A 12,254-nucleotide genomic window follows, 5' to 3' on the forward strand; every position below is an offset into this window, starting at 1 on the left:
CCAGCCGCTCCGCGGCATGTGGGATCTTCCCAAACCAGGGCACGAACCCGTGTCCCCTGCATCGGCAGGTGGACTCTCAACCACTGTGCCACCAGGGAAGCCCTGAACCCATTTTCTTAATGGCTATAAGGCGAAGAATGGGCTGGGAAGGCCAATTAGCATGCTGAAGTCCAAGTGAGGGATATCTGGTTTAAGGCAGTGGCTCTGAGGATGAAGATGAATGGACAGATTTGAGATACTTAAGAGAGTGAATCAAGAAGACTTTGTTAGGGACTTTCCTGGTGGCGCAGTGGTTAAGAATCCACCTGCCAACGCAGCGGACACGGGTTCAATCTCTGGTCCAGAAAGATCCCACATGCCGCGGAGCAACTAAGTCCACGCGCCACAACTACTGAAGCCCGTGCACCTAGACCCTGTGCTCTGCTGCAAGAGAAGCCACCGCAGTGAGAAGCCCATGCACTGCAATGAATAGTAGCCCCCCGCTCGCCGCAACTAGAGAAAGCCCACGTGCAGCAACGAAGACCCAGCACAGCCGAAAATAAAAATTAATTAATTAAAAAAAAAAGAGGAAGACTTTGTTGTAGGGGGTGAAGAAGAGGGAGGAATCCATGGAGACGCCCAGATTTCTGGTTTGGGCAACTAGGAACCCTTGAGCAAAAGGAAGAAAGCAACAGGGAAGGAGAGTGAAATAGGCAATAATAAACAAGTTTAGGACATTTCAACTCTGACATACCAGCACCAGCAGAACATCCAAGTGAAACTGTTCAGTATGTAGTTGAATAAGTTGGTCTGAAGCACAGAAGACGTGAACTGGAGCTATTACCAAAGGGACTCAAAGACATGAGAGGCAATGAGCTAGTGTAGAAAATGTGCTGAGAGGGCAAAGAGGGGGCTTGGTGCAGAACCCAGAGGATCACTCAGTATTTAAGGCATTGGCAGAGGAAATCCAAGAAGGAATTTGAGAAAAGTGTGTCCAGAGGAAAACAAAGAGAGAAAGTTATTACAGAAACTAAGTATATTAAACCCATCTTGTGCACCAGTTCAAAATCCTCCCCACACCACTTCTTACTCCAGTCACAGAACTGGTCACAGTATACCTCTTGCTTCCAGCTCTGGAGCTTCTCTGACACTGCAGGCTGCTGCTTGAAACATGCAGAGTCCCAGCTCCAGTTACATTAATAGGATTGAAATGGGAGGTATCAGTACAAACTCATGATTTTTAATATGGAGAAATAGAGTTATGTATAGATATGTATTAAGTATATATTTTCCAGCTCCATCTGCTAAGAGGTCCTAGAAGCAAGTATATCATAGTAGCTATGAACACACTCAGCACTCAGATCTTGATTTCTAAATACCCTTTTCCAATAAAAGGAACCAAAGACAAGATCTTTTATATATAAAATCCTAAAGAATCTACTAAAAAACTATTAGCGCTAATAAATGAAATATGCAAAGATGCAGGGTGCAAGATCAATACACAAAAATCTGTTGTATTTCTACACACTGGGAATGAACAATCAAAAAAGGAACTTTTTAAAAAAAATCCCATTTATAATAGCAACAAAAAGAATAAAATACTTAGGAGATGCAGGATTTATACACTAAAAACTACAGAACACTACTGCAAGAAATTAAAGAGGACTTAAATAAATGAAAATATATACCATGTTGTTGGATTGGAAGACATAATATTGTAAAGATGGCAATGCTCCCCAAAGCAATCTGTAGATTCAATGCAATCCCTATCGAATTCAACACTATTTTTGCAGAAAAGGAAAAGCTGATGCTAAAATTCACATGAAATTGCAAAGGACACCAAATAGCCCCCAAAAAAATCCTGAAAAAGAATAAAGATAGGGCTTCCTTTGTGGTGCAGTGGTTGAGAGTCCGCCTGCCGATGCACGGGATGTGGGTTCGTGCCCTGGTCCGGGGGGATCCCACGTGCCGCGGAGCGGCTGGGCCCATGAGCCATGGCCGCTCGGCCTGTGCGTCTGGAGCCTGTGCTCCGTGGCGGGAGAGGCCACAACAGTGAGAGGCCCGCGTACCACAAAAAAAAAAAAGCATAAAGTTAATTCACACTTCCTGATTTCAAAACTTAATACAAAACTGCAGTAATCAAAACAGTGTGGTATTAGCATAAAGACAGAGATATAGACGAGTGGAATGGACTTGAGGGTCCAGAAATAAGCCCATAAATCTATAGCCAATTGATTTTCAAACAGAGTACCAAGACCATTTGATGGGGAAAGAACAGTCTCTTCAACAAATGGTGCTGGGAGAATAGATATTCACATGTAAAAGAGTGAAGTTGGACCCTTTCCTCACACCATATATAAAAATTAACTCAAAATAGATCAAAGACCTAAATCATAAGAACTAAAACTATAAAACTCATAGAAGAAAACATAGGCAGAAATCTTCATGACCTTGAATCTGGCAATGGTTTCTTACATGTGATAGCATAAGCAGAAGCAACAAAAGAAAACTGTATTAGACAATCAAAATTTAAAATTTGTTCACATCGAAGGATACTCTCAAGAGAGTGAAAACACAATCCACAGAATGGGAGAAAATATTTGCAAACCATATATCTGATAAGAATATAGTATCAGAATATATAAAGAGCTCTTACAACTCAACCACAAAAAGACAATCCAATTAAAAAGCAGGCAAAGGACTAAAATAGACATCTCTCCAAAGAGGATATAAAAGTGGCCAGCAACCACATGAAAATAAGTTCAATGGCATTAGTCATTAGGGAAACACAAATCAAAACCACAATGGCTGTGTGACCGCCTGGAGGGGTGGGATAGGGAGGGTGGGAGGGAGGGTGACGCAAGCGGGAAGAGATATGGGAACATATGTATATATATAACTGATTCATTTTGTTGTGAAGCTGAAACTAACATACCATTGTAAAGCAATTATGCTCCAATAAAGATGTTTAAAAAAAAAAAAAAAAACCATAATGAGATACCACTTCATAACTTTAAAAAAAAAAGAAGAGACAAATAACAAGTGTTAGTAAGATATAGAGAAACTGGAACCTTTATACATTGCTGGAGGGAATGTAAAATGATGTAGTCACTTTGGGAAACAGTTTGGCAGTTCTTCAAAAAGTTAAACAGAGAATCGTCATATGTCCCAACAAGTTTATTCCTAGAAATATGCCAAAATTATTGAAAACAGGTATTCAAACAAATACTTGTACACAAATGTTCATAGCAGCACTACTCCAAAAGGTTCCAAAAGGTAGAAACAATCTAAACATCCATCAATGGATGAATGGATAAAGAAATTGTGGTATATCCATACAATGGAATATTACTTGGCCACAAAAAGGAGTGAGGCACTAATACATGTTACAACATGAATGAAACTTGAACGTATACTAAGTAAAAGAAGCTAGTCACGGAAGGTCACATACTGTATGATCCTATTTAAATGAAACATCCAGAAAAGGTAAATCCATAGAGACAGAAAGCAGACTGGTTGCCAGGGCTGCAGGGAAGAGGAATAGAGAATGACTGTTTACTGTACATCATCCTTTTGGGGTGATGAAAATGTCCTGGAACTCGACAGAAGTGATAGTTTCACAACATTGTGAATGTACTAAATGCCACAGAATTGTATGCTTTAAAATGTGTTATGTGAATTTTGTTTCAATTTTTAAAAAAGAACCAAACTCCTAGAGTCAAAGCTTCGTCTAAGAAAAGGATGAGCCAGAAAGTAAAGAAGTGCTCAGAGAATGACAAGGACATATCAAAAGGACACAGACCCATCTGGGGGAGGATTATTCCTCAGCTAAGAGCTTGCTTATTTTAACTAGGACTGTCAATATATTTTTGTTTATAAGCTACATTAACAAAACTTACCTTTCAAAAATGTCCACTGTGAATGTCAAAGTATATTCTTATTTTATACCTAGTTGTAAACTTTTTTAAGAAGTCTTATTTTACACTTGTTAAACTACAAAATTATTTTCAGAAAATGCTTAAACATTACATTTTATATTTGAAATAAACATTAAAAAAGAATACAGGAGCCAGCTTGAAAGGACTCCAACCAGCCAAATCTGGGACAATTTGAACGTGTAGTGATTGTCAGGGTTGTCTTCATGGGCATGGAACTAGAACTTGACACAGGGCCCTGCACTCAGAATTTTAATGCTCTGCAGTCACTGTCTTAAAATTCTTAATAATTTTACCTTTGAATTCGTGTTTTATAAGTGAAATCTGATGGCACAATGGAGGATGCTGGAGGCTTGAAGCCTCTGCAGACACATGGCTCTGACTCCTGCCACTGCCCACTCCTCACCCCCTGGTCCCCTGGGCCCTACCCAGCCTTGCATTCACTACCTTACTCCAGGGCAGTGACTAAGTCACCTTGGCTGGGGGAGGCTCACATTCCGCCATCACCTTCCACCTGGCCAGGAGCGTGGATGTGAGAGCAGAAGGGATCAGGGTTGAGTCCATGCCCCATGGCACCATGGGGCGGGCAAGAAGGCAGGTATCACTACCTGGTAGCACCACAGTACATTCTATGTGCCACTCAGCAGGGGGCTCCTGCCACCACCACCCAGGAATCAAGAGCACCCCATCATGGAGGCTACAATCCCTGGGGGGTGCACATTCACCATGGGTTGGAGTGGTGGGTCCATGAGAAGAGGAGACTGACTTTCTCATCCTCACCCAGGGCTGTGCATCTTCATTCTGCACTAAGCCCCACAAATCATGTGGCTAGCACTGGTGACAGTAATAGACTGTAACTCACTGAACAAAATAGGAATCTGTGAATCATACTGACAGATCATTTCTGCAGTATTCCTACCAAAAAGGTATAACCTGAATCTCTCTAATCATGAGGAAGCATTAAACAAACCCAAATTAAGGGAAATTTTACAAAACAGACCAGTATTCTTTAAAAATTTCAAGATCATGAAAGGCAGTGACTAAGGAATGAGAATAAATGAAACCAAAGAATCATGACAACTAAACTCATATGTAATCGTGAATTAGTTCCCAGACCAGAAAAAAAATTTTGTCTTGCTCTAAAGGACATTAATGGGACTTGGTAGAATTTGGATAAAATCTGAGATGAGATAATAATATCCTATCAACCTTAACTTCCTGATTTTGATTATTATACTATATTTATAAATGAGAATATCCTTGTTTTTAGGAATTGCACACTGAAATACTTAGGGGTAAAAGGGAATCACATGGGCAACTTATTGTTCTCAAAGGGTTTAGAAAAACAATGTGTGTGTGTGCATCGACATACACACACATATATAGAGATTAAAGCAACTGCGGTTAAACGTTAACATGTGTGGAATCTGGATAACAGGTATATGAAAATTCTTTGTACTATTTTTGCACTTTTTATTTAAGTCTGAAATTATTTCAAAATAATATCTAAAAAGCTTTTAGAATTCTCTTCAGGAAATCCCATAGGATCAAGTTTAGTGGCCCCCTTGAAAATCTACCATTGTTTAGGCTTTCCCCCTTTAATTCTCTTATTCTCCCTATCTTGCCCTCCTGATCTTGGAGTTAGAATGGATTTGTGATGAGACTGCAGAACCACCACCTGATTACGTTACCTGGGAAGGCCCTGATGATACTCCTTTCACTGAGGCACTGGTGAGGAGGCCACTGACATCTCTGAAAAGCACAACGGTAGATGTCCTTTATGAGCTGAGACTGACAGAAGATGCTGCTGCAACAGGACTCCTGAGTATCAATTAGAAAGAAGAGAATGCCCAAATGGCAAAGAACAGATGGCAGGCCATAAGTACTATAATGGGAAGCCAGGCTGGGGTGCAACCAGGGTGTCTTGACCCACAGAGATCTGTGATGGTGGCTTATAGGTGATGGTGTTCTGAAGGAAAAGATAGATGGGGTGTTTTTGTTTTCAGGAGAGAAGGGGTGTTTCTTGACTCAAATATTTTTTAAAGAAAATCAAGAACTAGTGAGCAGAAGGCTGTCAGTCTCCACAATGGCAATCATGGTCTTTCACCAGTTTCCTGGTTTAAGTCATTTCACAGACTTAGAGTCAATGACTGAAGATGTATTCACCTGAGGAAGGTGAATACCACAAGAATTATACCAATGCCACAAGAATTATATCGTAAACTTTCCTCTGCTCCTACCAAGAGACCAAGGCCTTCAACCAGGATAAATGTGCATTGGGGAAGGAGGAATTCAGACTTTGATGACTGCAAGATCTGAGTTGAAACTGGTACAAGGAAGCTCTAAATGCTACCACAGTCCGTCAGTTTAGAGTGGGGGCTTGTGAGGGTGATAAGATATGTGCAGGTTTGGCCCAAATTTGTTTTACAGGACCCACTCTGTCATTCCATAGGATACATTCCATAGGATACATACATATACTCAAGTAGCTGGCAGAAACCTCACACTGACCTTAAAGGAAGAGCCCCTGCCTTAGTCTGCTCAGACTGCTATTAAAAAAAAACATCATTAAATGAGTGGTTTAAAAAAACAGGTATTTTTTTTTCTTACAGTTCTGAAGGCTATGGTGTCCAAGATCAAGGTGCTGGCAGATTCAGTGTATGATGAGGCCTTCTTCCTGATTTGCAGACAGCCACCTTCTTGCTGTATCCTCACATGGGCGAGAGAGAGAAACAGCATCTCTCTTTTCTTATAAGGGAACTAATCCCATTGATAAGGGCTCCACCCTCATGACCTAATTACCACCCAAAGGCCCTACCTCCAAATACCCTCACATTGGGGATCAGGGCTTCAACATATGAATGGGGAAAAGCATTCAGTCCATACCACATCGTTATTGTAGAAAGGACCAACTGAAAGCCCCTAAATCTGCTTTCCCTGGCTCCAATAGTAAATTAGAAGCAATTCAGGCAAAAAATTGCAGACGTTAATGCCACCTTCAAAGATATGAAGTATATGTGGGGGGGGTTCTCTCTATAACACCATTCAATTCACCTCTCTGTGCCCTGCAAAAACTAAACAGAAAAAATTCTCGGGATGGATGGTGATGGTGGTCACACAACAATGTCAATATATTTCATGCCACTGAAATGTACACTTAAAAATGGTAAAAACAGTAAACTTTATGTTATGTATATTCTACACCACACACACATGCTAGATGGATTATGGCAGGAAACTATGGACTACCTCAACTGCAGCTGCTATTCTGGATGCAGTGGGTTTTTTTCTTCTCTGACAGTTTTGTTGAGATATAATCCCACACAATAAAGCTTTAAAGTGTACAATTCAGTGGTTTTTGTTTCTTTTTGTTTTTGTTTTTTGCGGTACGTGGGCCTCTCACTGTTGTGGCCTCTTCCATTGTGGAGCACAGGCTCCAGACGCACAGGCTCAGCGGCCACGGCTCACGGGCCCAGCCGCTCCGTGGCATGTGGGATCTTCCCGGACCGGGGCACGAACCCGTGTCCCCTGCATCGGCAGGCGGACTCTCAACCACTGCGCCACCAGGGAAGCCCAGTGGTTTTTAATATATTCACAAAGCTGTCATTGATCACCACCATCTAGTTCCAAAATATTTTCATCAACCTAAAAAGTAACCCTATATCCATTAGCAGTCACTCCCTATCTCTTCTTCCCCTTAGTCCCTGGGAACTACTAATACACTTTGTTTCTACACATTTGCCTATTCTGGACACGTCATATAGAATCATACAATATATGGCCTCTTGTGCTCAGCTTCCTTCATGTTTCAAAGTTTATTAATGTTGCAGCACATATCAGTATTTCATTCCTTGTTATAGCTGAGTAATATTCCATTGTGTGGATATACCACAACATGTTTATCCATTCACTGGTTGAGACATTTGGGTTATTTTCACTTTTTGGCTATTATAATAATGATTCTATGAGCATTCATTTACAAAATTTTTGTGTAGACATATGTTTTCACTACTCTGGGACATATGTCTAAAAGCAGAATTGCTGCGTCATATATGGTATCACTATGTTTATCTTTTTGAGGAACTTCCAAACTGTTTCACAGCAGCTGCACTGTTTTATATCCTCACCAGGAATATACGAGGGTTTCAACTTCTCCACATCCTTGTCAACACTCATTATTTGCCCTTTTTGACTGTAGTCATCCTACTGTATGTGAAGCGGCATCTCACTGTGGCTTTGATTTGAATGGCTGCAGTACCTTTACTGGAAAAAACAAAAAACAAAAAACAACTCATTCCCTGGCACTTGTTATGTGACTACCGAACTGACAAAGCAATCCTTCTCAAAAGGAAGATCAAAAGCAGTTCAATTTCGCATGATGTTAAATAGGATTATCATTCCTTGGATAACAGGATTATATATATACTTGCCTATGGTCACAGGCAGAAATACTTGACTGTGTATCCTGTGGGAAGAGTCTTTTTCCCTGGCCTCACCTTTGGGTGTGACATGCTCTAAACCAGCAGACTCTGAAGAGACATTTGCCACAGCTGAGCAGACATTTACAATTCATGTTTCCTTTCAGTCTCTCTCTCTCTTAATCCTAAACTCTGTCATATCCTAGACAGGGGCTACTCCTTGAGCCTGGGGCCCACAATGAGAAGACACACAGAACAGAACCCCAGTCTACCGACAGACAAGCCAAGCCTGTCACACAGTAGATACTTGGTATGTGTTATAAATTTACATATATTTTTCAGTGTGCATAGAAGAAAAACAGTCTCAAAACCTCAAACTATTAAAGGTGCTAATTAAATCAATGTATACTAAAAAACCGTAATTTTCACTTTGTTCATTCTGTATTGTTTGGGTTTTTTTAATGAGGTGAACATGTACTACTCTGTAATTTCTTATTCACATTTTTTTTTTAATTACCTATGCTGGTCTCAACATAGTTTAGATTAAGTTACAATGAATTTACTTTTCAAAAAAATCAATAATAAGAAATGAGTTGATTTAAAGCATTTTATACATATGTGATTACATTTAAGCTTTCGTTGTTAAATATCAGTTCTTAGCGATTTCCACAAAACCCTTTAACTATGTGAATAGCTTCATAATAAATTAACTCCTCCCTGACCACCATTATAATGCAAATTTGCTTGGTGGGTTAAGTAAACAGAGCTGTGGCTTGTTTGCCACCCTATGTGACACCACCTACCTTCTCAAAAACCTCCATTTGATCTGAGCCACCCCAATTCTCAATTTACTCCGCCATTCTGCCTGGGATGAGAAAGGGCTGGGATTAAAAGACTTCTAAAGTATATTAAAGCAGGCTAATTGTAGGCTAACTGAGGGGCATCCTGCCTGAAGTTAACTTGGTTAATTTAATCTACAAACACAACTGTAAACAACATTCCCAGCTAGTTTATACAGTCTAGACTGCCAATGTATAGGCCACATTCCCAGAAAAAAGAAGCTTCAACTAGGAAATAAAATATTCCTTAAGACATTCATTTTTGCTTAAAAGGAAAGTACTAATCTGTCCTGGTGAAAAGACATAAAATGGCAAATAAGAATACAGGAAACATTAAAATTGACAGTGCTAGTTTTAAAACTAATTTAAAATCATTATCTATGATTTATTTACAATTAAAATATATTTGATAACTTTTTACTAGATTATTTATAGTCAATGTATAATTTCAATGGAACTTTAAGCAATTACAGTTCGACTCCATGTAGTATTAACTTTTCTTCTCTTCTGAGTCTTGTACCAATTTCAATTTTTCTTTTAATTCCTTCTGATCTCTGGAATACTGTTCAAATACTGGTTGATAAATATATATTCCTCCAGCAATTCCAAGGATGGTAGCAAAAAGCAGTTGTGGAAAAGTCAATCTTCCAAACATGTTTTCAACAAACACCGCACAGTGCAAGGGTGGTTTCCAGGATATCTCTTCAGATCTGTATACAAAGAAAATGGGAAGCAAAGCAGTAACTTAGCACAATATCCTTTATAAAGACTTCATGTCACAACTTTGCTCCTGCATGAACAGTATTTTTGTCATAATATGTAAATATGCTTATTGATGTAACTAAAATAGAAATCCAGATACATAGGGAATATGAGAAATGACGGTTAGGGGATGGGGTAAAATAAAGCTAAATCCTATTATAAAACGTTTTCAGTGGTTTGGGGGTTTTTTGTTTTTGTTTCTTTGGACAGCAGGAAACACTTTATTCCCAGGATCTCAGCAGCCCTGTGGCCACTGGCTAAGAATCCCCAGTGTGGGGAGGGCTAGTTCCCATAGTCTGGCCCAGGGTGGCAGGCGCTGGTGGTCTGGGTTTGTCCCAGGGACACAGGCATGGCAGAGAAGGGGGTTACTCTTTCCGGAAAATTAGGCACTTGTTGGCTGGTATGTCCACCATCCTCTCCAGGAGCAGCCCACTGGCCTGGCCCAGGTCCTCCAGAAGGGCTGTATCCCGCAGCCCCCACTCTGGGTTCCTGCATCGGAGGGTCAGGTCAAAGTCCACGTTACTCTGGGGAGAAATCTTCCCGTTGATGGCACAGGGCCCATAGGTGATGAGAAGCGCCTTGCATTTGAGCAGGTGTCCTGCTGCTCTGAAGAGCCCCTCGGTGCAGCTCAGGGGGCTGATGTGGCTCATGTCGATGCAGAGTAGCAGATCCAGAGATTGCGGCAGGATCCCACCCCACTACTCCCAATCTCACCTCACGTCCAGGTACAGCAGGGCCTTCACGTTGGATAGTCCCTGGGCCTGAGTGGTGGCCAGGATGCTGTCCAGGCAGCTCTGATCCACGTGGTTCGGCTGCCATTCGGCATGGGGGAAGGCCCGCTCGAAGTGGGCCGTGTGCTGGCCAGAGCCCGAGGCCAGCTCGAGCACGCGGCCACCGCACACAGCCGCAGCATGCGCAGGATGGGTTCCTTGTTCCTTTCCGCGGCTGCCGCCACCAGCGTCTTTCTAGTCCTGAGCGGCGTGGTCCATTGGCAGTGGTAGTCCAGCGCCGCTGGGCCCGTCGGGAGTGGTGGTGCAGTACCGCGGGGCCCGTCGGGAGTCTTCAGTGGTTTTAATGGATGATTTTTTAAATGGCAATAGTGTGAGAGAGGAGAGAAGCATACTCTTTAAGCCTTTAAAGGCATACCAAACCTACTGAAAGAAACAGCCCCACAAAAAAGTTGAAAGTGATCGCCAATCCCGTCTGGAAGTAGGAGAAAGAGATTTCTTACTTTTCATTATTAGCCTTTCTTTACTATTTTATGTTTTTTGGCAATATGTATGATTAAAAACAATTTTTAAAAACAAGCTAAAAGATTTTCTAGTTCCTTTTGATGCTGTAGTAGGTACATATTGACATCACCTCTAAGTCATTTGCCATCTATTTTTGACAAAAATATAATGAGGATTTGGCTGGTTTTACTTTTAACAATTGAGGAGTTAAGGCTCTAGAACTTCTCAGAAAATTATACTCCTTGCTATAGTCTATAGTCTGTGAGAAGTCCTACAGTTGCAGGAGACCCTAAGCAGATGTTTATGAACGAGGAAAGCAGAGCGAAGAATTTACACGTTTTCTTTATTACAATATTTCACAGCCTCCTAAACAGCTGCCAAGGTCACAAAAATCAATAGGAGCTTAATAATTAGTAGCTTGCTCTTAATATATTGCTAAAATTGTCATTTAAACTAATCGGGGTGGGGGAGAGACTGTTTTCTCTTGGACTCTACAGCTAACTGGATAAATGACAACTTCGCCGAGCTTGGTTTCGTTCAATGACCGCTAGGTGTAAGAAAAGGAAACATTTGCAAGTCAGCTCCTTGGAAAACAGACAATTAAACCACACAAACACGGCAAGGTTCCCCTTCTGCCACTAGCTCGCTAAGTAACCCTGACCAAGTCCTTTAACGTTTGGGGGCCTCATTTCCCACAGGCTAAATTACCCCTACCCTGCCTACGTCGTTCAACAAATACTTATTGTGAGATCACCCAAAGAGTACAATGTTACACCAACACTTCCGTTTGTAATGAAGACTACTATTATCATTACCACTCAGAGATCTCTGACAGTTCTGCTCAGGCTCCGCGCCGCCTCCCGCCTGCCCTCGCAGAGGCGAGATCCGGCTCCTTTCTGCAGTTTCCGGACCGCCAGCCGCAGAGACCACGAAGCCAAAGGAGGGCAACAATCCCTCGAGAAAGAAACGTAGGCTGGAAAGCAGGGACTAGCCCGTGGCGAAGCGCAGAAGCGTTGCCTGAACGTGCAGCACTGCGCCACACGGACGCGCAGCAGACACCAGCCGCTGGCGTGGGCGTAACAAAGTTAG

The 12,254-nt window shown here is 41.6% G+C and overlaps 1 protein-coding gene and 1 pseudogene across 3 annotated transcripts in view; both read right to left on the reverse strand.

The window, feature by feature from the left end:
* Positions 1-7,705: 7,705 nt before the first annotated feature.
* Positions 7,706-12,254, reverse strand: part of PIGBOS1 (PIGB opposite strand 1) — a 29,728-nt gene continuing 25,179 nt past the window's right edge. The window contains exons 1-3 of one of the 3 annotated variants that reach the window (XM_067747644.1): positions 11,981-12,240; positions 9,643-9,881; positions 7,706-8,177 (exon numbers count right to left, since the gene is read on the reverse strand). In XM_067747644.1, the coding sequence (XP_067603745.1) occupies positions 9,662-9,826 (165 nt within the window). In that variant the 5' untranslated portion in view covers positions 9,827-9,881; positions 11,981-12,240 and the 3' untranslated portion in view covers positions 7,706-8,177; positions 9,643-9,661. Of the gene's footprint in view, positions 8,178-8,925; positions 9,882-11,944; positions 12,242-12,254 lie in introns of those variants that run through there. The other 2 variants (XM_067747646.1, XM_067747645.1) reach the window with 2 other exon arrangements.
* LOC137229682 (methyltransferase-like 26 pseudogene) lies at positions 9,888-11,059 on the reverse strand (annotated as a pseudogene).

This window comes from Pseudorca crassidens, chromosome 1, assembly GCF_039906515.1.
Source record: "Pseudorca crassidens isolate mPseCra1 chromosome 1, mPseCra1.hap1, whole genome shotgun sequence".
NCBI classification, from domain to species: Eukaryota; Metazoa; Chordata; class Mammalia; order Artiodactyla; family Delphinidae; genus Pseudorca; species Pseudorca crassidens.